We start from the raw sequence: 26,607 nt of genomic DNA, 5'->3' as shown, positions 1-26,607 counted from the left end.
AACACCTGTTAGTCTTACAGAGCATGACAGGTGTGAGCTGCTGTTAAAAACTGCTTTTCACTGGGTAGGAGATGCCCAATATGATTATATTCTATTAGATAATAAAAGTTAATATTTGTGTAATGTTTGTTAAACTAAATATCTTTCCGTCTGAAGCTTTCAGACTTGTCCTAAAACCAATTAAATGACCTAAAGTAGATCTACATGCAGGCTTTTTTTAAATACTGCGACTGAGGTTTTATTACACTGTGACGTTGCACTGTTAAAATCTATGCAGGCACAGAAGCGGAGCTCACGATGGCCCTGTTGATTTTAATTAATGTGACACTTTTTTCAGCGTGAGAGGTATTTGGCAGCGAAGGGTGTTTCTGACTCTCGTGTGAGCGCATTCACACTTAAGAGCACTCACAGACAACTCCTGGCAGCAAATCTCTCTCACACACGGACACAGAGACGTGCACACACACACAATCTCATGATTTAGGGTAATTGCAAATAACAAGTCTTTTGCTCCAGCCTCTATCAATTAAACATCAAATATTCTCCCCCAACAGTTTTGCTGCCAAACACATTCCTCATTCCTTTAATCCCAAAAGCTGAAACTGAGGAAGAGAAAAGACAGAAAGGGAGGAGGGGGAATCAAAGCATGTTAATCGAGCCCCACAGTGCAGTGTGTGTTTATAGGGAGACAGTGCGTGAAAGAAAAATGGAGCTGGAGTAGATGTGCGTATAGTATATTTTCTTCTCCATCTCTTTCTTCCACGCTCTCCAGCTAAGGTTCCTCTCTCACCTCTGCGTCTCTCTCTCTCTCTTTCTCTCGCTCTCACATCACCGTCTGTAATGCACTCTGACAACACACAAATCACTGGAGTGGTTTCCCAGCAACAGGAGGGAGGGTTTGGGGTTTCTGGACCCTGATAGAGCCAAAAACGTCTTCCAGGAGAGGAAATTGATTCAGTGGAAGTCTTGGGGAAAAGAAAATCCTTCAGATCCAGTCAATAATCACCACCAGATAAAAAGGGGGGGAAGGAGGAGGGTATGGGGCGAGTTGGTTGGGATTGATTATGCTTGTTTGGTGTTGCTTGGTACATGCACTGGCAGTAAAAGCAGGAGCTGGGAAACAGCCAACACAACAGCATGACAGTTTGATGAAAGACAGTGTTGTAGGCTTGTTGTCAGCACCCCCTCCTCTCGCTCTTTCTTCCCCCCTTTTTTCTGCTCTTCCTTCTTATAGCAGGAACCATGTTTTCTATCTTCAACCACTCCCTCCAAGGTCACATTCGTGTCTCTTTGCCTCCCCCATCAGACCACTCATGGCAATGGCAGCATTTCTCACCTCTAAATAGCTCAAAGGGTAAGTGAAGTCAAACTGGTGTGCAGGTACGTCCATGTACCACAGGAGATTTTAAATCAAACAGTCAAGCTGTAATTTAATTGCAGGCTTTCAGTTTTAATTGAAGGAGTTTAACAAAAGAAAAAAAATGCATTTACAGTTGAGGAATTACATTAAATTTTATACACAGTGCCTCACTTTGGGGGGCTCAAATTTAACTGGGTGTGATTCCATGTTTTCAATTCACATTTGACATCTCTTCACTGGAATTCTTAAAAAAGAATAATGCACCCAGGTCAGAAACACTTATGCACCAGAGAAGACAATTAAAGTGGTTCAATTCAATTTTATTTATACAGCGCCAAATCACCCCAAGGCGCTTTATATTGCAAGCTATACCCTACAATGGTACATACAGAGAAAAACCCAACAGTCATATGACCCCCTATGAGCAAGCACTTTGGTGACAGTGGGAAGGAAGAACTCCCTTTTAACAGGAAGAAACCTCCAGCAGAACCAGGCTGAGGGAGGGGCGGGGCCATCTGCTGCGACCGGTTGGCGTGAGAGAACCATTATTATTATTATTATGTCTCCAAGCAAATGAAAATACAGAGGGCTTATAACAAGGTGTAGAGCACCTAGATGGTTACACTGAAGAACAAGAAGGCCAGATTAGACAAGAAAACAAAAGAACCTTAAAGATCCTGCACCGTTCTAGAAAAAGAAAAAACAGTCCATTTCAATATCATTTAAAAAATACTACACTGTTAATGTAAATGCTATGATTAATTAACTATGTTAATCTCTTAAATGTTAAATGGACAACAATAATAAACAGTCAATAAATACAGGATTCAAAGTAAAGGACCACTGTAAATACACACACACACACACACCCATATATATATACATATATATACATCGTTCATAATGGGTTGATTTTTATTTTTCCATATTAAGAAAATATTAGACACTAATCAAACCGTGTTTTAGTTAACAAATAAATGTGAAGTTTCGCGGTATTAAATTTTATTTACTTTAATAAAACCAGTGTCTGGCATGAAGTTCAGTTTGTGTTTGTCTCCATCTAGTGTTTAGTTATAATCCTTACAAAACTGTTTGACTAAACCATGTCGTCTTTTACTATTAAAAAAAGCTTTTAAAGCAATTCTCAACCCAAAAATTCTGTCTGTAGTCTCAAAACATATTTAGCCTTATATGTTTGTATGTTCCCTATTTGTAACTTTGTGTAACTTCTGTCGGTGCTGTGCTTTTTGGAAACCGAATTTCCCAGAGGAACCCACCCGAGGGATTAATAAAGTTTTATCTTATCTTATCTTATCTTATCTTATCTCTCTATTTCCTCCAAGACAAGTGACCCAATCTAGATGAAACTTTAACTAAACAATGCCTAGGCCACTGTGAGTGCCAACATTTATAAGTTATACGCAAATATTTTTATATAAATTCCTCAATCGTGTACCATTGACAGTTCAGCTAAGCACCAAAGACAATGTCATAGTATAGGATGGAATGTCAGATCACAATGGTGTCTCACAATGTATCATAATAGCATTGTAACTATGTATGTGTGTTTATAATGGTAAAATGGCCTGTATTTGTATAGCGCTTTTCTAGTCCCTAAGGACCCCAAAGCGCTTTACACAACCTGTCATCCACCCATTCACACACACATTCACACACTGGTGATGGCAAGCTACATTGTAGCCACAGTCACCCTGGGGCGCACTGACAGAGGCGAGGCTGCCGGACACTGGCGCCACCGGACCCTCTGACCACCACCAGTAGGCAACGGGTGAAGTGTCTTGTTTCTATATTAAAAAAAATTGGGGTAGTTCAAGACTTTTGCACATTACTGCTATAACTGTTAGATTATTATTTACTTTTTTAATTAACAACAAACAGAATAATTGTGAAAATGGTGAAAAAGCATGTTTGTGGCGCTGATTTGAAAAAACACACTTTTACACTTTTTTCATGGCATCTAAAACCATTTAGTCCACATCTACTGTAGGGATGGGTGTCATTCTATACCTATCATTTAACTTTTTATTGACAATATAGTATGTTCAAGTGAAAATTTTAATGACTTCATGCATTTCTGAACAAATAAAAATGTATAATTATTACATAAAAATATTCACAGGATTCCAGCGGGCCTTTCATTAAATACAGCAACTTTAATGACTGTTGATATTTATTTATATTTTTTTCTCTTCTGTCAAGCTTTCCAAACTAACTTAAATAGCGTCTTCCTCTAAATCATCAGCATGGCCAATTCCTACAAGACTGGTGAATTTGATCAGTTGATCCCTGTTACAGGCTACACACCACTACCTTTCTTTTACTTTGAAGGTCAGTTAGTTGTTTCAGCTAACTGCAGACCAAATTATTGTATTTTTTAAAATTCTTGAAGGAGTAGATCGCATGGATCTCCATGCCTGTCTTGTGTTTTGTTTTATTTTGATAGTCTCGTGTGCTGTGTTCAGTGTTTTGACTTTTGCTTCCCCCTTGTCTCATTATGTCAGATTAGTCCCAGTTGTGTTTCCCTCCCGTTCCCATTCCCTCGTTACTCCCATGTGTATTTAAGCCCTGTGTTTTCCACTGCCCCTTGTTGTGTTGTATGCCGTCGTTGCTCCCTGTCTCCACCATGCTCATGATAGTTCCTAGTTTCTTGTTTCAACTTCCTGGTTAGTTTTTGTTAGTGATGGCCAAATGAAGCTTTCTGAAGCATTGAAGCTTGTATTGAAAAATGGTTCATTACTCGAAGCTTTTCAACACGGACGATCTGATTTCCTCGTGTCAGCATTGTTCCCACATCATCATAATTAATGTTGTTCCAGGTTCAACATTGCAAGTGACCAATCACCTTCTTGTGACGTCATTCCTTTGCGACTTCGAAATACCCGCCTTCGAGTATTTCGAAATACAAGTGAAGAAGCGAAAAACCGCCGCCTGTCCGCCGAATTTGAAGTCAATTTAGGATACTTTCCTTTAATAAACGGTAAGCATTATACATATGTTCCTCACTTGGCTTGCTGTTTGTTTGCTAGCGATAGGCTACTTGACGACAGCATTAGCTAACCAGCGTTCCCCAACTTTTTGGGTGTTTCGTGGCCCGGGGGTTGGGTCAGGCAAAATTGCAGTAGCTTCCCTGATCATTTTACAAACATAAGTGAAGAGAATCTGGACTAAAAGGCCTAGACTTATGGTTGTGTGCTGAATCTATGAATCAAACTATCACCTGGAAACATAATTAACTGGTCCATAGCTGTGAAACTGGACATGAGTTCTTGATTCTATGGAGATTAACAGTAATCCAGAAATTTACAAATTTGTCCTGGTACATCGCGTAAATGTTGTCCCTGGGACATCATGTAGAAGTTGCCCTGGGACATCATGTAGATGTTGTCCCTGGGACATCGCGTAATTGTTGTCCCTGGGACATCGCGTAATTGTTGTCCCTGGGACATCGCGTAATTGTTGTCCCTGGGACATCGCGTAATTGTTGTCCCTGGGACATACCATATAAAAGTTTAGCTTCTTTTAGCCCCTGTTTGTTTTATATTATTTTATATATATATATATATATATATATATATATATATATATATATATATATATATATATATATATATATATATATATATATATATATATATATATATATATATATATATATATATATATTTAATATTTACATTGTATTGCAAAAAACCCCACAACAAGTTAAAATGAATTAATGAATATTGACTAATTAAACCTTCGTTATTTTTCCACCAGAAATGGACGACATAATTAGAAGAAGTGTTCTGAATGACGAAAAAAAAAAGAACTGGAAAAGACACACAACTTTGTGTGCATGTGTCACAATGCCAGGAGGACCCATTCAGTGTTGTGTTAGAAAAATTGAACTCATTAACCCTTCATGGACATTATAAATGTTTAAATGTTGCCTCAGGTAAAGACAGGAAAAGAGACTATTACAAATTCAACTGCATCAGAGCTGGGGGAAAAAGTCGAAACAGCTACAGAGCAGTGGGCTGTAAGGCCTATGTTTCATTTAAAGTACTCAAATGTTGGAAAGACCACACAGTCATCGTGCAGCGTACATATGATAAGCATGATGGGCATGATCCTTCGCACCCAAAAGATGCACATTTCAACAATATTTCCAGTGATTTAAGGAGGAAGATTGAGGAACTGCTTTCCCTTGGAACTAAGCCAGCCATCGTACTAACCGAATGTCATAAATGGGCCAAAGAACATGGACACAGAGATCTTCACAACAGAGAGCATTTTGTCACACCACGTGACATTGACAGTGTTAGAACCTGCATGATGAGGAAGAAGCACTTTAACTGTGGAGACAGTCAAAGTGTACATACCTTACTTAATGGAAAACATCAAGAACATGTTCTCTTCTATCAACCATACACATCTGACCAAGAACTAATGATTGTTTTGCAGACACCTGTAATGAAATCAAACATGGAGAACTATGCAAAACAGTTAGTATTTGTTGACACCACGCACTGCGTTAACCAGTATTCATTTCCCTTATTCACACTTGTTGTAAGAGATGATCATGGGCATGGAGTCCCTGTGGCCTATGCTATTGTCAGCAACGAAAGTCAGAAAACCCTGGAAACTGTTCTTGGAATAGTTTGTGAGCATTTCCCAACTTCCCCGAGGTAAATAATACATTGACAGCTATTGATTTTGAAATAATTCCTTTTCAAAAAAGTTATAACATGCCAGAATCTAATGCTATAGCTGCAGCATGGGCTGCAAAAAACTTTCCTTTCCAGTTGTTAAAGTTATTCCTATAGGCTGTATGCAGTATTTTATATATCTACTTGTGAGTTGAAATGTTTAATTTGGCATTGAAGTGGTGCTTTGAGATAGCAAAAACATTTTCATACTGTTTAATCTCATTTAGTGTTTTCTTTTTTTCTGTAGAGCATTTATGGTTGACAAAGACTTTGCGGAAATAAATGCTTTGCAGAAGGTTTTTCCAGAGTCAGCTATCCTTCTATGCTGGTACCATGTCTTGCAGGTAAACCACATTGTTTTCTTTTCACGTTGTCTAAGATGCACCTGAAACACATTTTTACAACAGGGTCCTGTTGTCATGATTTGCCTTATTGTGATATTCACCTACTCAGGTTAATGAATATAAAGGGATAAAATGTTGAGTGACTATGTCCATCCATTTAAGACCACAGTGCACTCATCTTCTGGTGGCTGCTTCTCAAAGCTCTTTTTGACATTTAAAAATATGTTTGCCTGGTTGATTTCTGTAATGCACAGGTCCTCTTGTCCAGTGAGTGACAAAGTTATTTTTGGACGTCAGCTTTCTTTTATGCTTTTTGTACAGCTGCTCCTCTGTCTCTCTCTCCAGATTAACTTTTTTTCTCTTACATTCACAGGCTGTTAATCGATGGCTTTCAAAATCAGAGTCCGGGGTCCATGGGCTTTCTAACACCCAAAAGAGAAATGAAATCATTTCTTTCTTTTGTAAGCTGAAAGCTTGCACATCTGTAAGTGTAATTTGTCTATTTCACATTTTGATTTCTTGATTACACTAAGAGTATAATAACTTTCAGTTGCTAAAAAAAGTTACAGAGAGATACAAAATAGATTTTTGAAACAATTTCTAAAACTGGCTTCTTATCTTGCTTATCAAAACAAGTACTTAAGCTGTGCAGAACATCATTGTGTCACCCACTGTGCAGTAGAACTTGTGAGTGGGATTCTTTCACAGACAGATGCTGAAACCAAATATGCTTATAGGTTTAGTGTTCCTTCTTAGCCATTGTAAGGGAAGAAATAATTGCTTCTTAATACAAAAACACGACATATTATTAATAACTTAAAATTCTTAATGTTATTCAATAAAAGGAAAAGGGCTTCAATACATAATATTAAAGATTTCAATAGGTCTGTTAAATGGATTGAAATATATTCTGTTGCATCCAATTCTCTTAGGAGGACGACTTTAAAGCCACATCAGCAGAGTTCTGCCAGACATTTAAGCAATACCCTTTGGTGTGCCAGTATTTTCAGAAGCACTGGGAAGGCATTGGCCACATGTGGTGTGACTATGGCCGTCGCTTCAGTCACGCTCGTTCTGAAACAAACAATGTGATTGAAAGGTATGATTTATTATTTTGACCTCATTCAATTGTATTGCTGAAAAAAAGATATTATGCTTTAATCCAAGAGGCTAAACTGAGTAGGTTCGTCATGTCATTGCCAGAACAGGTTTTAGGCAAATCCTTTAAATTCTAGCAGCGTTTTTTATGTTATCACAACAAAAAACAGAGTAGGTGGATTTGCCTAAATCAGCTAAACCGGCACAGAGCATTCCTTTATAAAAGACGTGTGCAATAGGTATTCCAATTTTTAAAAAAATAATACAGTCTTGATTAAAACTTTAAATTCCTTCAATTACAGTTACTAATCATTTCAAATAACTTTTGTTCAGATTTTTCCACCGCCTGAAATACCAGTTTTTATCTGGCTACACGAATAGGCGTCTGGATGATCTGATTGAAGTGCTCCTAGGGAAGGCCGACGACTACTTCTCAGTCATAAAAACCCTGCAAGATGTGGGCCGCATGAAAAACAGGTTTGCTGACACCTTGTCTCAAGTTTCAGACTCTGCTTCAAGACTGATGGAAAGTGGTTGGGCTCTTAAAATTACAGTCAAGAACAGCCATGGAGTTAATGCATATCAAGTCCCATCTGAGTCAAGAGAAGACATGGTGTATGATGTCTGCCCTGTTGAGTCCTACTGCAACTGTACATATGGCTTACGAGGACTTCTTTGCAAGCATCTAGTGTTACTTGCAAAATTAGCAGAGGCTGACAATGACATCTATCCAAACATGGAAACAGACCTTGGCAAGAATTGCAGTGAAAGAAAGGCATTACTTTGTACACTGTGAGGACTTGAAAGTGATAAAAATGCCAAGTTTGTTTGGAAATCTGTGTTTTTTTGCATCGGCTGAAACACTTCAGTGCACTTGTTGTACGTTCTCTCACTATAACACATGTGCTTGCCTGAAGGTGGCTTGTAGCCATTTTAAACAAATGAAAAACTCTCTGAAAAGTCCTCTATCAACTTTGAATGACACTCCTGTAGTTGAAAGCACAGACAAAAAATGCACAGAAGATGCAGTTGGAAAACTAAATGCTGTTTTAGACACAGTTAAACAGTGGGCATTCATTCCAGAGGGTATTACTCCAATGATAGATGAACTGCATACAAATGTCTTAAAAACAAAACAAGTAGGCAAAAGTATATGCCAGTACGAAATAAAGACGACAGATAATGCACGCAAAATTAGGCCATTGTATTCTAGCAAGAAACGTTCGGCCAGCATCGACATTCCAGCAGTCTGTGAAAATGAATGTGAACAGTCGATAACCACTGAAAGAGAGACATCCTCTGGAGAAAATGAAAACCTTTTGGAATACAAAAAAGAGAAGAGTTAAAGCAAGTATATGCACAAGTAGACTTTTGTGTGACATTTCAAAGGGACTGCATCCATTACTTCTGTTTATTGAAACCTAAAGCTGAATAGCTGTCTTAACTTTCTGCCAAGGAACAGTTGAAAAGAAATTGTTTGGTCTCTCAAGCAGTTGTTATTTATGTGTGTTATTCATTACTTTGGCTTGGTTGCTGTTTTTGATACAAATTCATCTGTGCCCATTGTAATATTTTCATATGTTACTATTTTTATATTGCTATGCATTATAAATAAAGGATTACTTATTACTATTAAAGGTCTGCATTTGTAATTGTTGGTATTATTTATAAAATATGCGCTCTTAAGTTTTTTGCTCCATAAAACGATACCTGTCACTTTTTGGACAGAGTATCAGCTGTTGAGAATCCTGGCTCATACAAAATAGAAGTAAAAGGTTTCAACATCCAGCCTTTTTATGATTAAATACAAAGTGTAATAACAGAGTTATTGGGGTGTGATTTTGTTAATAGTTAGTCTTAAGTATAAGTTTAATAGTAATGAGTAAGAAAATATAGCCAGAATAATGGAATGAGACTAACACCTGACCTCACACTGAGATTTGGTATGAAGTGGCATGTTTGTGCTAATGCTGACATTGGGGCTCAGAGTTCCTCTGTGTGTATATATTTGTGAACGTTAACTTGGCTAATGTCCAAGGGTTTGACTGCTTTCCTGTTGGATTGTATCACAAAGAACAGGGATAAGAGCACCAGTGGCCGTGCACACCCTCATCTCTCTCCTTCACCCGATCATTAGTGTTGGAAACCGGCATTAGCTCAGAGTAGATTAGACTTCAGTATAGTGCAAGTGATTTGATTTTATGATTATTTGATTCAGTTTTTTCTGTGTTCAAGCTCAATTACTTTAATAAAATATGTTGAATTCAAACAAATAAATAAACAAACTGTGGACATTACCCTTTTAAACCTTTCTGAAACAAGACAGGTAAAAACCAGTGTATAAAAGTTTACATAGGTATAAATAGCTCTAACACTTTACTCCAGCCTGGCGTCCACACATGTGGACATCACATTTTGGGTTATTTAGACCAAAATACTAAATCTTGATCAACAAGTGCCTGATATACAGTTATGAGGACATTATACTGCAACTGTTCTATCGAAATTTCAAATTAATGTCCTCATATGTGGCTCTCATTTTTCTCAGAAACAAAAATTAGGTATAAAAAAAACAAAACCTGGTAATTCTTTCTTTTTACATTCATCGGGTTCCAATCGGCCCAAATATCAAAGAGAAATTAAAAATGCATGCCATGGAAGATTTCGGGTCTTAGGGGGTTAAAATGACCAGACCCCTCCGGCCTGTTTTCCAGGCCACTAAATTAAACCCAGTCAATTACCAATTGAACAGAATAAAAACCTACGAGGTCCACTAATAGTCCAAAAGTCCAAATCTTTAATAGAAAAGACAGGCAGAACTCAAACAATAATCCAAACGAGGAGCATATATACACACTGGAAAGTAAATAATTATAAGTTATTAAATCAGACTAATTAAATACAGTAAAACTAATAAGGGAAGACGAACACACGGGAAATAAAAATAACAGTGTAAACATACCAAAACTCAAAATAAAACAGGAAAGCTACTACAAACCGAGTGTGACACAATTACATTCATATTGAAACATATGTGATAATTTTCTTTCTTTGTAGCATTTTTAAGATATGTGTTAGAACAGTCATTATGCTGTTTGGATTAGGAACCAATCATTTTTGCCAAATAGTTAACACAAACTTAGAACAACAATGAACAATTTTCAAGATTCTGATTTACAGAACAAACAAAAGTCACAAAAGGTTTCATTATTTAAGAGACAAGATCAAGTTTTTCACACAGGAATGAAATGACAGAATCCAGTGCAGCGGGGCCAAAGGTGTGTGTCAGCAAACTGAAGGTTGAGGAATCAGTCAGCTCATGTTTAAGATTGTGTTGGATTTTGAGAAGAGTCTGTCTGTTATTAGAAAGTAAGATTAACAATGTTACACCAATAACCCAAATACGGGGAAATGACAAATAATACCAAAAAAGATACAACTTTCATATTGTTTTACTAACTTACTTTGTCATATCAGCACTTGAATGGTCGATGCCTTTACAGACCATGTCTGTTGTGACATCGCAGGCCAATCTTCCGGCAAACCCGAGGGCTAGCTCCCCAGCCTCCTCTTCACTCAGAACACTAAACACTGTTACTTTAGTTTTGGCCTTCTTAGGCCTGTCAAGAATCATTGCGGGCAGTTTGGCTTTACGGCCCTAAAAAAGAAAAAGTGCAAACACCAAAAGAGCAGAGAGAGACACACACACGCGCACAAAGTTAAATGCTTTTGTTTACATGGTGTAATTGTGTATATGTTGCAGCAAATGCACAATTTCCAGCCACATTGTCACTTCATTGATACGAGTAACCCGGATTTATTTCAGGTGACATCAAAATCACGAAATGTATACCTACCCCAATCAAACCTCTGAAAACATGAACTGACATGTTCTCTGCATTGATTCTGCGCTTGATCTCGTCTTCTGTTATTGTGTAGGTTTTCTTTTTTGAGCTTGGTACAGATAAGCGACCATGCACTCTGTAAACTGTACTAGTTCCTTCTGAATCAGTTTGGAATTCTGTATCTGCATCGATCCTGTCAACATCATCAGCAGCAGCATTATCTGTACTCAGACTTGTGCCGTACACTTCTGTTTCTTTTTCTTTGTCTTCAGTCTGTGTACCTTCATCTCTGACTGTCAGTCTTCCTATCTCACTGTTACTTGTCGATTTGCTGCAGATGTTCTCTCCCTTAGGAACTTTTCCTTTGTCATTCGCTGCCTGATGCTTTCCCTGATGACATTCTTCACTGGCTACTTCTATTGCTCCTCCTGTATAGCCACCCACTATGCTGCACAACTCCTTTCCCTCTGCTGTGCTGCACTGTGCTGTTACATAAAGAAGAATGATATAAACAGCACTATATCAATTTAATTGTGAAGAGAAATCCCCACAATACGACACAGTTATGTCTAAAATAGTTTTGTGTAAAAAATGGATCTTGAAACGTCCACTTTAATTACACAGTCCTGGTGTGCAAAGGCAAAATTACGAAAAAAAAATTCACTTTAAACATTTTTGGACATTGTTTAGTTATATTGTGACTTACTCTCACAGAAGATACAGATGCCACAAACAGACTTTGAACAACGCATGTGCTTGTATGCACCACATTTCTGGCACTGCACCTGTGAATTAAAAAAAAAAAAAAAGAAGAAGAAAAAAACAAACAAAAAACAAATGAACAAAGTCCATTAAATAAACAATCTATATGGCTAAGGACATGTCATAGTGTACCCGGTCTTTGGCTGCAATCACACACCAGCACTGACTGCACTTCCTAGTTCGATCTGCAAAATATAATTTGTTTAAGTACAAGTTACATTTTCCAATGTTAGAGAAAAAGAAGGCAGCTAATTTTATCTTTACCTATTGAGGAAAATAAGTAGTGGCAAAGTCGGGACCTGAGCTTTGTGATTTCAGTGTTGTACTCCTCCACTTGTGTTTTACCGTCAATGAGAGATTGGGCAAACTAATAATTGACGAAGAAAAAAAAAAAAAAAAAAAAAGAACAAAAAGAATTAGATTAACAAAGAAATGTTTGTTTGTTTTATTAAATTAAATATGTTATGTTAAATATGTTAATTAATTACCTCCAGTTTTTCAACACCGCACTTTTTCTGACCTCCGACTCGCCAAATGAATTCATATAGACTATGGTCCTCTTGGGTATGTCACAAAACTGTTTTGTAAAAAGATGGATATGGTAGGCTTGGGCCTTGAGCTTTCCTAATGAGGGACACTGAAAAGTATCATGCACTAGAGAGTGCAAAATCTGTGCAACTTACAAACAAGGTCCAGTGGCTGCCGTTTTCCAGACAGGCTCCAATCAATTTCTCATACATCTGAAAGATGTTTTTCTGGAAATAAAAATAATGTGACAAGTATGTTTTTCTGTCAAGAATGACACTGCAAAACTGCAAAAGCTTGTCAGGTGAGACTTGTAATTAATTCTGCAGATACACAAACATATAGAAAGTGTCATTTTTGGTTTACATTAATTAATTTCTATAGTGTGTACAAAACAAATCAAGACCACAGACTCAACACGCACCACTAAATTTTTGGTGTTCTTTATCAGTTGGCCAAGACAGAAATGTTTTAATCTGTGTGCATTGCTTTTGAACAAGTCTTTACACAGAAAAGGTTTCAGAAAGGTATTTTTCAGGTTCTTCTGACAAGGCTTCAATTTTGGAAAATGCTGTTTGTTTATAGTGGCAACTTATAAACCCTTTGTAATAAGAACATAGTTACCACAGTCCAAGTCATACCTTCAAAAAGTATGCACTTTGTGCTCTTGTGGACCCATCCAAAATTTTTCCAGTGATTTGGCTTGGTATTGGATAAATGTGAGGGAAATTCTATAAAAATAACATAAATACACCTATGTTTTCAAGTACATTACAAAAAACGTAAACATGCTATGTCATTATGATCAAACAAGCTTTTCAACATACCTCACACTGCAAATAGATTAGGCCATCTATTACCTTATAAAACAAATAAATAAATACATATAAATAAAAACAGAACTAAGGAACACGATTCATTAAGTAAATTGTACAATAAAGTGTATTTAAAGCAGAATTTAACATTAGTTTTATGACAACATAAAAGGATTTTTATGTCAAGAGGTACCTCATCTGAAATGTTAGTCTGGTCAAACAGGGATTTCAAACTTGAAATACCAATAGAGTTTGGTCCAGCTACTCCCACAAGGTAATCTGTGAGAAAGCATATGCTGTAGTCAACAGATATCATTTTCTTTTTGCATGCTGCAACCATCATCCATTTCAGTCTTCTAGGAGCTTTGTCTGGTTGTAGTTCTTTTTTCTCCTCCTCATCTATTAATTAAATTGTTTTCTGACCTTCCTAACTGTTTCCGACCTGTCTTCCCAATGTGATGTTTAAGCAATATATGTATGGTCAGAAGGGGGTGAAATTTTCATTGCAGTTGTACGTGTAACATTGCATGTGATAATAAAAGGCTTGATTGGTTGATTATTCAACATGAGTTGACATTTACCTGACATTGTGAAGGAGTCACAGTTTCTGTAAGGGTGTAAGAACATAACATGTGGATTTGTTACACTTCTTTTTCACAAGTTAATAACAATCAATAATTTTCATTCCATTATTTACAAGCTATCACACGATGTCCCAGGGACAACATTTACACGATGTCCCTGGGACAACATTTACACGATGTCCCTGGGACAACATTTACACGATGTCCCAGGGACAACAATTACACGATGTCCCAGGGACAACATCTACACGATGTCCCAGGGCAACTTCTACATGATGTCCCAGGGACAACATTTACGCGATGTACCAGGACAAATTTGTAAATTTCTGGATTACTGTTAATCTCCATAGAATCAAGAACTCATGTCCAGTTTCACAGCTATGGACCAGTTAATTATGTTTCCAGGTGATAGTTTGATTCATAGATTCAGCACACAACCATAAGTCTAGGCCTTTTAGTCCAGATTCTCTTCACTTATGTTTGTAAAATGATCAGGGAAGCTACTGCAATTTTGCCTGACCCAACCCCCGGGCCACGAAACACCCAAAAAGTTGGGGAACACTGGTTAGCTAATGCTGTCGTCAAGTAGCCTATCGCTAGCAAACAAACAGCAAGCCAAGTGAGGAACATATGTATAATGCTTACCGTTTATTAAAGGAAAGTATCCTAAATTGACTTCAAATTCGGCGGACAGGCGGCGGTTTTTCGCTTCTTCACTTGTATTTCGAAATACTCGAAGGCGGGTATTTCGAAGTCGCAAAGGAATGACGTCACAAGAAGGTGATTGGTCACTTGCAATGTTGAACCTGGAACAACATTAATTATGATGATGTGGGAACAATGCTGACACGAGGAAATCAGATCGTCCTTTCAACACAATCCTCTCTGGTGACATCTGGTGGGCAAAAATATGAAGAGCAGCTTGAATCCACAAAATAAAACCAACTGCAATGATTGCCCACTCTGCAGAGTGGAATTCTGTCTGATATTGGGCTGCTGTTGTGTTGCTTTAAACGTGTATTTGTTGGGGTGACAAAAATGTTGTTTATTTCTTTAATAAATAATTTTGACCAGTAAACTTTCCTTGTTTAAACATGCACCATGGTGTGGTCTTTCTTTGCTTGTGACTTCTTGATGTTGGTAAATACAATAATGAAAAATACCACGTTACATATAATATACATATAATAATGTACAACACATTATGGAGTAGGCTTCTGCTGTGAGGTCCCGCCTCCATGTACTTATGCAGTTAATCGCTAGACGGGTATTTTTATAAATAATTTTACATTAGGGAAATTTTCCTATACATATTTTTGACCTGGGGGTAGAATTGATTGTGAACTAGAAAGGGAAAATGCATTAGAAAATAAATGGCCGCGCCAGCAGTGCCCCTCCAAATTAGCTCGCATAAACACATTAGTTGTGCTGCTTCTTAATGACGGTATCTTAACTAACAACCCCAACTACCATATTCAACTTGTAATTGGCTAAAAATAACTTAGCCTACTGGTAAGAGGGATGTTGTTAGATTTCCACATTCCGACACTTCAAAAGCTTCAGGAGCTGTCCGCTCAGCACAGCATCAGCACCACGGAAATACACGGATACATCTGTAGACTCGAGACACAATGCATTTTTTTTTGGGACTTTCAGGAGTATGGACCAATGTTTTATTTTCTGATCAAACCAGAAATCTTTAATGAGCAGCTAGATTTGTCTCGCATTAACTGGCTGAGTTAATGCCAGTTAATGCAACATTGAAGCAGCTGGAATTCACAGCGTGTGCATATTCATGGAGCTGCATTTTCACCTGCTGGACATCACTACTGACAAGTTTAACTGTCTTCAGAACATTGCAGAGGCCTTATTGACAGTATTTGGCTCTACATGTCTGTGTGAGCAGATTTTCTCTCACATGAGTCCTCGGGTAGCCTCTGAATGCTGGACACTCGGAGACCTGTGTCTCTGAGTGGGAGACCAGAGATCACATTAACATGTGTATCCCTGTATTAACAAACATGCCATATTGGCCCAGTTTATTTTACTTATCATTGTTGTGAGGAGACCATAAATAGCGTTTGTATTTTCTGTCGTACAGTTCATTTGCTGTTATGGAGTTCTTGTTATTGATAAAAAGTGTCCTTTTTTTGTTTCGAAATAGCTGATAACTATTCGCTGATAGCTGCCAACATTTGCGAACAAATATAATTCTATAAAGTGGTTCTATATAGTGTGTAACTATTAATACAGACCGTTTTTAAATTTATTGCTAATGCAATCATATGGCACACTGGCCTCTGAGGAAATTCTAAATGGCACTCGTCATCAGAAAGGTTGCCGACCCCTGGCCTAGGGCAATTTTAAACCAGGGCCTTTGCAAGTGACTCACGAGGTGTAAACCCTGCACACTTACAGTAAGTGACTTTGTGAGTCACTTGCTCAGCCAAGTGAGCTTAACCAGGTCTCTAGCTCATGCATTCATTACTTCTAGGCTGGGTCATTGTATTTCATTATTATTATTATTGTTATTATTATTATTAGGTTTTTTTTTTTTAAAGTTTACTAAAAGATTCTAAATACTGTGCCAAACTGCAGCACAGAGCACCAAGTAGTTGGAGAGCTTTAAGGCCGGGGTAGTTCATGGACAGGGGTTATTAAATGGTAAAAATGGACTGGTTCTTATATAGCACTTTTCTACTCTCCCAGTGTACTCAAAGCACTCTATACAGCATGCCACATTCACCCAATCACACCCATTCTCACAAGCACTTTCTCTATACATAGTGCTTTCTAAGTACATTCGCACTCCAATGGATGCATCAGAGAGCAACTTGGGGTTAGTATCTTGCCCAAGGATACTTGACATGCAGACTGGAGGAGCCAAGGATCGAACCACCAACCTTCCGATCAGTAGATGAGAGATTTTTTTCCCCTTCTTCTTCTTCTTCTTCTTTCTATTGCTATTGCTGGCTCTTGCACAAGCTCCACCCAGTGGCGGTGCCTCCCCAGTTCCCATTTCTCACCTGTCACACTTGCTTTCTGGTAAATATTTCTTTTATTTTTAAGCACCATTTGGAGTTACAACTTCCCAACAGATTGTTGTTGGTCAATGTGGTAATCAGGCCAGCTTAAGCTCCCTGTTTTTTTGTTGTTTTTTTGCCTTATGCTAGTATGTAATCTGTTTTCAAAGCCAAATTTACCCTTTGAGACACTTATCTTCCATGAGAACCAATGAAAACAATGCAGAGGTGCCTTAAACCTGTATAGTATGTGAAGACTGTGGGAAAACGGCAACAATTTTTCAGTCTTCTGTTGTCCATTTCTGGTGCAGTTTTCAGCTGGTGTGACGTTAAGGTTTAATGTTTTTTGCATTCATGCATGCTCTTCTGCAAACCTTGGTTATAATCAGAGGTGTAGTGCTATGTAGTAAAGCAACCATTACAAGAAAGCTGCAGCAAAATTAAAAAACAGAAAATCCGATGAGGCTCAACCAATCTTAAATCTTCAATACAATCAAAAGATGTGTATTTTCTTGCAAATTGCATTAAAAAAATATCAAAATCACAAGCTGCTGGCTATACATTTCAAATGCTACACAGTCATATACAAAGTGTTAAGGCCACCTGACACTGGGAAACAAAAAGTATCTGTGACTAGAGTCCAACTGATGGAAAAAATATTCTCTACAGTTTCAGCTGTACAGGTTTTGTAACAATGTAACAACATTATGAATCATTGCCCCCACCCCCCACACTCCAAATACACACAAAAGCCTTGAAACACCACTAATAGTTAACTGACCCATAATGAGTCACCATGTTCGTTTCTTATTGACAGCTTCAGAACTAAGCGCAAACAGCACCAACACTGTTGGTGCAAGATGCATCATGGCCCCACAGAGTCTCATGTGTGGATTACCCAGAGGTTATGGGGTAAGCATTGTTTCTTTTCTTTTTCATGAGGGTCAGCGCTTAGAAACATGTTTTGTTGGATTTCTACTAAAATGAGTTAATTATTTGCCTCTGCATAGAAAACTGGACGTATATTTGTGTTTTATACAAGTATTTATGCTATTAAACCTCACACTGTGATAAATTTCTTGAATAATCGTGTTTTAATGGTCACATTTGGAGCGTTCTTGTCTGTGTAGTGCCATATGTCATTACGTAGATTATCGGGATTAATCTGGATTACAGCCACCACCCCTTGGTGATAACTGTTGCCCTGTCTGTAGTCTCTGCGCTTTGCAGGATGAGTTTAACTTGAGGAGAATATAAATGGACCATATACACCATGCAAATAAACTCACTGGGAAACATTAAGGTAAAAGTGTGTTCATCACAGTGTTATTGTAGTCAGTTTTATTTAACAAAAGTATGGAACTGTTTTAAGGAAAAGTGGAGTTATTGCTAATCTGGTTATTAATTAGTAAATATGTAAGAAAAATTGTGTATGTTTCTGTTCTGTGTCCTGTGTACTGTTTGTTTGTATATGTGTCTTTTTGGCTGCTGTTACAACCAAATTTCCCCTTGTGGGACAATTAAAGGATCATTCTATTCTATTCTATTCTATTCTATTCTATTCTATTCTAATGAGTTAAGATGAAATTGATTGTGGCTTTTTTGTGTGCAGCTACTATTTGTTTGTATGTAAAATCTTAACCTATGGGGTTCAAGTTAGTATAGATGCCACACTGTGGTTCCCTCTCATGTGGTGGTTCTGAACCTGCTGCGGCAGGTGGGGCATGGAGCACCAAGTAACAAATATGAAGTGAAACTAAGATGAATGTGTGGAAGGCTTTTAGGGAAAATAAAGCAAATGAGAGAGCCAGTGCTGCCGTGATTGTGTACATTGCAACATTTCACATTGCACAATGAATTTTGATGAACATTCAGTATTTCTATGAGAAAATGTTAACTTTATTTTTTATCATCTTTAGCCTTCAGTTCATATACTGCCCATGCTCACACAGATGTTGCTCCCTCTTGCGTTCGTGATCACTTCTTGAACAGTTTTTGCTGTATTTCAGGCATGTAAAACTGAAAAAGTATACCTGTTATTTTTTTATTCCATGGTTTAGGAACAGAGATCTGTCTAGAAGTTCTGTTTGACCTTTGTGTGAGCTGGAAAGACGAAGTGAAAAATGCAGGGAACTGTAGTTGGTTACAGCCTGCGCTACTGGCTGACCCTGATCACGGGGTTGCTGGAGTGTCTGTTATTTGCCGGCCTGGTGTTTGGCCATGCCTCCCTGGTGTTTGTGCTGAAGAAAGAGGAATACTTTGGTTGGCTGTGTGTCGACACTAACAGCACAACGGATAGTAAAGGTGAGCAACTCTGGAGTTTAGATTGGACAGGACACTCATCCAGGACACCACAGAAGCAGGTTTCAGATATATTTGTGTGTGTTTCTGTTTGTTTTTCTTCCAGACTGTAGTGGTCAGGATGAGCAGTTCTCGCTGGTTTTTACTGTGGCCTCCTTCCTCAACAACTTCCTGACTCTATTAAATGGCTACATATTTGATCACTGTGGCACACTGCTGACCAGACTGCTGGCAATGTAAGTCAGTGCTGAAATACGTCTGGGCTGCAGACCCAAACACACAATTGTTAACTATTTCTTGCTGTTTGCCCAAAATGTTGTTAATCAACAATATTTTATAAGTAAACTATGATACCTTTGTAGGTCAGACCTCCAGCAGAATAAAAAAAAACCTTGTCTGCCAATTAGTTTCAGCAAAGAAACACAAAAAGTCTGAGATTAGTTAAGATTAGTACATGGTAAAACAAGGCGCAGAGATTAGACTGAAACAGAACCCACCTCATTCAACCCCAAAATATATTTGACAGTTTCTAGTATCAGTACTAATACTTGGTAATGTTAATGGTTTAATCTGGTTCAGAGTCCGGATCAATAGGTAACACTTTATTTATTTTCTTTTTCAGTAAATGAACTTTTTCTCTGCACAGGTTACAAAAAAATGTCCAAAAAAACTCAGTTATGTTTATATACCACGAAATCACACAATCACATACTATAGCTGCCCCAAGGCGCGTACTATGAAATCATCTACCTCACAATATTCAAATAATCCATCTCCCATGAGAAAACATTTGTTATTCCAAACCTGTTATGTTAATCATTGCTGGAACACTTAGCAATGCAGATTTGCTTTAGAGCTTTGGTGTAACATGTTATCACTTAAGTTTCTTATTTATTGCAGTGATCAGGAGAGTATGAGATTATATTGTGAGATTTGGGTTAGAGAATCTCAGTAATTAATTTCAATGAGATTATTTATAGAAAATTTGGTAAAATATGCAGTTATTCAGTCAAATTCATCTTTTACTTCCTGTCAGATGATTTATACTCAAACATGTGGAGAGACGCAGAGAAAGTCTGTAACTTTGTAAAACATGCGCAACAAGAATTATTACACAATTTAGGAATTAATGAGTGTTGTTGAGTCACTACTTGATTTTTAAATAAAATAGGTAGTTAATTGTCAGTACCAGATTATATTGTTCTAATGTTAATGGAAATCGTGCCAGATTATTTCTTTAGTCAGTGTTCATTTGAAGAGCAATTTATTCAGATTACAAAATACAAGATTTGGTACAGACCAACAAGCCTTTTCAAGGTCAACTTTTGCTATATATACAAAAACTACTTACACAAAACTCAGTTGTTTTGTGTATTTATGCTGCTGTTTTTAACTATGCTGCCCCCTGATTGGTACTTGTTTTTCAGCATTAAGCTGCATCTAGACTTTTCTGTTAAGTTTTTCACTCTCTTCCACGTTTCATCGTCCTGTCGAGAGAGGCTACATGCATGAGCTTATGTGGTATCTGAGGGGAGAATGGACAGTTTGAGTGGATTCAGAAAACCTTGCCAGCTTATGTCTGTTAACGCTCAAGGCGACTTCGCTGCAGGCCAAAATCACCCTAAGGCCACCAACCAATGTCTCAATGCTCCCTCATAGGAACTCTGCTCCTCGTAGCTGATGTCTGATGGCAAAAACAGAAGCTTTTATGTGTCCTTATGATACTTTTCCCTCTCCAGAGCCCTTTTTAGTGGCGGTACATTGCTGGTGGCCCTCTCTAGCCCAGGTAGGTGCACAGGTTACGATTATTAGAAAACACATATTTATGAGTCTTTTTTTTGTTTTTATTAGATTCACCTTTCACCTCTGTCTCATAATTTCCACCTTTTCCATAATCCCTTCCTTGTGGGAATTTCGTGTTCTGGTCACATTGTGTTGGGTTTATTTGAATACCTGAAAGCTTATTCTGTGTGCTGAAGTGTAGAAATTGAACACCCTAGCTATTGTGACAACACCATTTTAGCTAATTAGCAGTTAGTAGTATAACTTGCATGTGCTAGCCAGTGTTGGCCTCACATTTCATATTCTTGTGGACAAACCTGTGAAAGAATCACCTTTGTTTTTTAAAAAAGAGCAGCTGTGTTGGCTTTCTCACCTTAAGCACAAAGCAGGTTTCATCTCCTCAGCTACTGCTCGGTCCATACCAAACACGAATGACAGAAAACAGGTAAAAGTTGTTTTCACTACATGCCTGATGACGTAGTCACTGTAACACCCCTTGTATATGATGAATCCCAGTAAAATAATCACAATCACTGTGAGAATTATGCACAACTGTGCATAATTCTGGTCATTAACATATTTAACGTGTGTTCTTTATTTTCCAGTATAGCCATTGGCATTTGATTTCAGTCTCATTTATATCGTATCACAACAGCAGTTATCTTAAGGCGCAATGTGAATACTCTACAATATTAGAGAGAAAGCTTAACAAATCAGGCTGTCGCCTGTTTACAGGCAAGTGTTCCCTTTTAATGGGAAAAGTCCTCCGGCAGAAACAGGCTCAGCCTCGATGTTTGTGGAATAGGGGGAAAAGAGAAGAGAGAGAGAATGAGGGCACAGAGAGACCACGAACAACAAAACGCCCCATCAGCCTGACCTATAGAAAGTTTAAAGGTTCAGGGTCACTGAATCCATCCCTGACTGTAACCCTTTACTGCTGCTGGGGAAAGCAAAAAGTTTGTTTTCAAACATGATTATTCAGCATTTTAACTGCTCGTCAGCACTTCTGCTGCTCTGCTGCTCTCTACACCGTGACTCTGGAGTTTTAACTCTAACTGCCTTTAATATTGTGCAACATCACATTCCTAACGTTTGTATTTCTGTGTCTTGTAGAATTTTCAAATCTGCTTTACCCCGCCCTGTCTCTCCTTGCTGTGGGTGGAGTCCTACTGCTCATAACTAACATGCAGGTAACTACACCTGTAGAAAGTTTCTGTTCCTAAACAGAAATACACTTGAGCCACTTCTAAACTTTCAAACATATTTTGTCCTGATGATCCGTGTATCTGTGTGACGGAAAGGTGGGCAACCTGTTCCCTGCTCATCGCTCCACCATCATCACCTTCTACAATGGTGCCTTTGACTCCTCCTCTGCTGTGCTTCTCATCGTTAAGGTGGGACTGATAATTGCTACACCCATATTTGTCACACACATTAGATGGATAAAACAACACTGTCCCCACACTAGTGCCACTACTACTTTACTGAAGTGCAGTTTTATTCTTATTTGGCAAAAAAAAAAGGTGGAAACAAGCTGCATCCCATAGCTGTACTGGTGCACCAACAAATATAACTGTGAATTTGTGCTGAATACTATATAAATAAAATATTAGAATTTACATCCCTTCATCCAGTCCTGAATGACCCACTTCTCCCTATCTCTAAAGGAGAGCCCAGGCTCCCTACTGAAGCAGCTCATCCTGTTTTGTCGGTCATTACTCTCAGCTTATGCCCAAGGTGAGGATGGGAACATAGAGCAGTCAGCATATTGAAAGTTTTTCCTTCACACCCAGCTCTCTTCACCATAAAAGACTAGCATGGTATCCAGTCACTGCGGACCTTTCACCAGTCTGTCTACCCTAAAGACAGACTGTTTAAAACCCTGAGATACTTGGTACAGCAATGTGCAATCCACCCATCTCCAACTATAGACCATGGCCTCAAACTTCCAGGTGCTAATTCTCACTCCTGCTTCAGCTGCCCCAGTAAGAGCTGGTGATCATCCAACAAACCAACAGAACCACATCCTCCTTAAACAGAAGAGATGGTATCTAGATAGCGCCGCCTACTAGAATTGCATTTATCAAAATTTAAGCAAAGGCCTCTTGGATTGGCTGTAAGACACAGCACGCCATTTCATTGGTCAGAGCCACACACATATCAGAGGCCTAGCATAGCGACTTAAATTAGTGGAGGTGGGAAGATAGCCACCTGTGTCAGCATCCACCTATATATATATATATATAAGTGACCTTTTTTTCCCCTGCAGATTCTGTACGAACAGGGAATCTCTCTCCACTACTCTTTCATTTTCCTGACCATCTGCAGCAGCATTCACGTGGCGAGAACTTTCCTGCTGATGCCAAAAACCCACATCCCCTACACTCTGCCTGAAAACTACACCTATGGGTGAGAGCATGATAGGTTTTTGCCATTCAGGTCATAAAGACAGTGGGCATCTTTGATACACACAAAATCTGTACTTAAACACATATTTCAAGCACAAATTCAGTATTATTAACATGTTTTTGTGTAATTTGTTCTTATTCTGTGAAAAACTACCTAAATAAGGAATCAAATACAAAATATTACTGACAAAGTTGAAGTCTTTTACCTTTTTAATTTAAAGTGGACGTAGCATTTGGATGGTGTAGTGATTGAATTCAGAAGTATATATTTTTCTAATTCTTGTTGTTGTTCGTGAAAATCAAAACCACCATTTTTTAAATCCCAGAACGAGGGAAATGGCTACAACAACAACGGTAGGTATATCATCACCAACCTCCACCTTTGTTGTAGTGTTCGTGTCGCATACGTCATAATTATGTCATGGGATGCTTGCCTACGTTGCTGTGAAGATGACCATACACATTAGATGGTATTGGATAGTAATGGAAAACCAGTCTGTAATATATGTTTGCACTGATTGCCGATCACGCTTCAACTGGGAGGCAGAGCCTTCAGTTTTCAGGCCCCTCTTCTGTGGAACCAGCTTTCAGTTTGGATTCGGGAGACAGACACTATGTCTACTTTGAAGATTAGGCTTAAAACTTTCCTTTTTGCTAAAGCATATAGTTAGGGCTGGACCAGGTGACCCTGAATCCTCCCTTAGTTATGCTGCAATAGACGTAGGCAGGTTTTTCCTTTCCAGTCACCTTTCTCACTCACTATGTGTTAATAGACCTCTCTGCACTGAATCATACCTGTTATTAACCTCTGTCTCTCTTCCACAACATGTCTTTATCCTGTTTTCCTTCTCTCACCCCAACCAGTCGCAGCAGATGGCCCCGCCCCTCCCTGAGCCTGGTTCTGCCAGTTTCTTCCTGTTAAAAGGGAGTTTTTCCTTCCCACTGTCGCCAAAGTGCTTGCTCATAGGGGGTCATGTGATTGTTGGGCTTTTCTCTGTATCTACTGTACAATATAAAGCACCTTGAGGCGACTTTTGTTGTGATTTGGCGCTATATGAATAAAATTGAATTGAATTGAACTGTGTCATCCTCGGTAAGAAGGAATGGTACTCCACAGTGATGTAGTTCAAACAAATTTAATGAAGGAGATGGCAGATGGCATAAACCAGATGAACAGCATTTGTGGGAATGTGATTGAATTACAATATATTTAAATGTAAAGGGGGTGTGAGTGCGTGTGTGGTCAGGTGGTAAGCACGCACATAGTATTAACTCACACAAGTAAATACGTTACTCCTCCAACACACCTGTGCAGAACCGCACTGAACACGTTCCCAAATGGAAGTACAATGCTGAGGTGCATCATGGGTAACGTGGTTTAAAGAAGGTGCCGTAAAGAAGTGGACTTTTAACGCAGTCCATCCAAGTGGAGCTGTGGCGACTAAATCCAAATAGGTACCAATGGAAAAGGTGCTTTATTGTACCTACAAGTTTCACTAGTACAAAAACCAAGCAAAAAAGAAGTTTTCCATGCTGGATGTCATTATTTAAACCCAATTTTCTTGGTTAATGAGTGAGTGAGCAGTGAGGTCCTGATCTTCAGGGAACAGATCAGGTGGTATATGTTCTCCACTTGCTTTCCGCTTTCCCTGTCACAACACTTTCTTTGTTTTCTTCATCTTTCACCACAGATGACGAGCATAAACCTTTTGATTTTTAATAATTCTGAGTCACTAACAAAAGAACAAAAGTGATCAGTGCAACGTTGATTTTGAATGTGCATTCATTTGTTAATCACACTTTTTTCTGACGTTCAGGATAAACTGTGGAAAGGGAAACACTGACACTGTGGAGGAGACTGAGATAAAGGAAGGTCCGCCGACACAGGAAACCCCTGAGACGGAGAACACGTCGCTGGCACCCGAGGGTAGGACAGAGGCTCAAAACACAGAAAAAGGTTCTTATAGCCACTTTACCATCCAAAACTGTTTGTGTCAAGTGTTTCTACTGTTTGGCCAACAAAGAAACCACTGCAGGCAAATACAAATACAAATACGTGTAACAAAGTAGCATGTATTTGTTGATGTTTTACACCCTGTTTTGTGTGTTCAGTGCAGTCGTTCGGCAGCTGTGTCAAGTCCAGGTTCTTCATATTTCACCTGGTGTGGTTGTCCATCATGCAGCTGAGACACTACTTCTTCATTGGCACGCTCAACTCCATGCTGAACCGGCTGGCTGATGGTGACTCCAACCTGGGTAAGTCATTGTCCTCATTATCATCTTTGATCCAGATATTGTCTGACTTCATTCTCTTGTTTTCTCATCCATCCCTAAATCATCAGTGAGCCAGTACACCAATGCGTTCGCAATAACTCAGCTGTGTGGCATCCTGTGTGCCCCCTGGAACGGACTCATCATGGACAGACACAAGAAGAAGCCTCTGGCTCCGGGTAAATCAGTGAATGTTGTTAGAACGACTTGTTTTCATGTGGAAACTCCTTCTGAATCTCTCTTGTACTGTAGGAGAGACGGAGCAAGAGGCGGACCTGCGCTCCTCCTACCTGTCCCTGCTCCTGACTGCCCTGCAGTGCCTCCTCTTTTCTGTGTGCGCCTCCATTGCTTTTCTCCCACTGCAGTACTTCACCTTCGTCCTGCAGGTCCTCAATCGCTCCTTCCTTTATGGGGGGAATGCAGCCTTCCTTAGCATCGCGTGAGTTTATATCAAACACACATTTAAAACTTCACTAGTTTCGCTTTTTTGAGTTTCCCCTGTCCTCTAAACTTCTCAGTTTCAATTAAAATACAATTTCAGGAGGCAAAATAATTTCAGATTGAGGTAACAGAGAATTTATTCATCAGTTAGACACAGACACGTTATAATCCTTTGGTTTCTGCTCTTTCAGTTTTCCAGCCTGTCACTTTGGGAAGCTGTATGGCCTGGTGATGGCTGTCTCCGCTGGAGTCTCTGTGCTGCAGTACCCCCTCGTCTCTGTGGTCAGAGAATATCCGTTTTATGTAGGTTTTTACCCCTCATCCGTAAAAACCTGATGA

The 26,607-nt window shown here is 38.7% G+C and overlaps 3 protein-coding genes across 6 annotated transcripts in view; 2 read left to right on the top strand and 1 right to left on the bottom strand.

Moving 5' to 3' along the window:
- Positions 1 to 4,130: 4,130 nt before the first annotated feature.
- LOC146708475 (uncharacterized) lies at positions 4,131 to 9,152 on the top strand. 2 transcript variants are annotated; one of them, XM_085460377.1, is made up of 6 exons: positions 4,131 to 4,358; positions 5,138 to 6,048; positions 6,317 to 6,413; positions 6,787 to 6,897; positions 7,346 to 7,512; positions 7,845 to 9,152. In XM_085460377.1, exons 2-6 carry the CDS (start codon positions 5,171 to 5,173, stop codon positions 8,305 to 8,307), a joined length of 1,716 nt encoding a protein of 571 aa, XP_085316503.1. In that variant the 5' UTR covers positions 4,131 to 4,358; positions 5,138 to 5,170; the 3' UTR covers positions 8,308 to 9,152. The 2 variants fall into 2 exon arrangements, with proteins under 2 accessions (XP_085316503.1, XP_085316504.1); XM_085460378.1 differs by lacking the exon at positions 4,131 to 4,358 and having other exon boundaries at positions 5,981 to 6,413.
- On the bottom strand, positions 7,981 to 14,912 carry LOC146708474 (uncharacterized). 2 transcript variants are annotated; one of them, XM_085460380.1, is made up of 11 exons: positions 14,688 to 14,912; positions 14,040 to 14,065; positions 13,652 to 13,737; positions 13,471 to 13,503; positions 13,285 to 13,374; positions 12,383 to 12,485; positions 12,251 to 12,303; positions 12,063 to 12,141; positions 11,369 to 11,841; positions 10,976 to 11,169; positions 7,981 to 10,867 (listed from the first exon to the last, which is right to left on the bottom strand). In XM_085460380.1, the coding sequence occupies exons 2-11, from the start codon at positions 14,044 to 14,046 to the stop codon at positions 10,723 to 10,725; spliced, it is 1,263 nt and encodes a 420-aa protein (XP_085316506.1). In that variant the 5' UTR covers positions 14,047 to 14,065; positions 14,688 to 14,912; the 3' UTR covers positions 7,981 to 10,722. The 2 variants fall into 2 exon arrangements, with proteins under 2 accessions (XP_085316506.1, XP_085316505.1); XM_085460379.1 differs by lacking the exons at positions 14,040 to 14,065; positions 14,688 to 14,912 and having other exon boundaries at positions 13,652 to 14,033.
- Positions 14,913 to 17,870: 2,958 nt separating this feature from the next.
- The window catches only part of LOC146708473 (equilibrative nucleobase transporter 1-like), a 9,557-nt gene continuing 820 nt past the window's right edge, over positions 17,871 to 26,607 (top strand). Inside the window, exons 1-12 of one of the 2 annotated variants that reach the window (XM_085460376.1) lie at positions 17,871 to 17,977; positions 19,126 to 19,369; positions 19,473 to 19,602; positions 21,106 to 21,152; positions 22,262 to 22,338; positions 22,450 to 22,542; positions 23,418 to 23,557; positions 25,374 to 25,483; positions 25,669 to 25,812; positions 25,899 to 26,006; positions 26,080 to 26,266; positions 26,460 to 26,571. In XM_085460376.1, coding sequence (XP_085316502.1) covers positions 19,189 to 19,369; positions 19,473 to 19,602; positions 21,106 to 21,152; positions 22,262 to 22,338; positions 22,450 to 22,542; positions 23,418 to 23,557; positions 25,374 to 25,483; positions 25,669 to 25,812; positions 25,899 to 26,006; positions 26,080 to 26,266; positions 26,460 to 26,571 — 1,329 coding nt within the window. In that variant the 5' untranslated portion in view covers positions 17,871 to 17,977; positions 19,126 to 19,188. Of the gene's footprint in view, positions 17,978 to 19,125; positions 19,370 to 19,472; positions 19,603 to 21,105; positions 21,153 to 22,261; positions 22,339 to 22,449; positions 22,543 to 23,417; positions 23,558 to 25,373; positions 25,514 to 25,668; positions 25,813 to 25,898; positions 26,007 to 26,079; positions 26,267 to 26,459; positions 26,572 to 26,607 lie in introns of both variants that reach the window. The other variant, XM_085460375.1, reaches the window with a different exon arrangement.

Source organism: Copadichromis virginalis, linkage group LG6, assembly GCF_057382275.1.
Source record: "Copadichromis virginalis isolate Kocher_CV1m ecotype Utaka linkage group LG6, C_Virginalis_male_GT1.1, whole genome shotgun sequence".
NCBI lineage: Eukaryota > Metazoa > Chordata > Actinopteri > Cichliformes > Cichlidae > Copadichromis > Copadichromis virginalis.
Note: the sequence above shows the minus strand (reverse complement) of the source record. Positions and strands in the feature narration are given on the sequence as shown.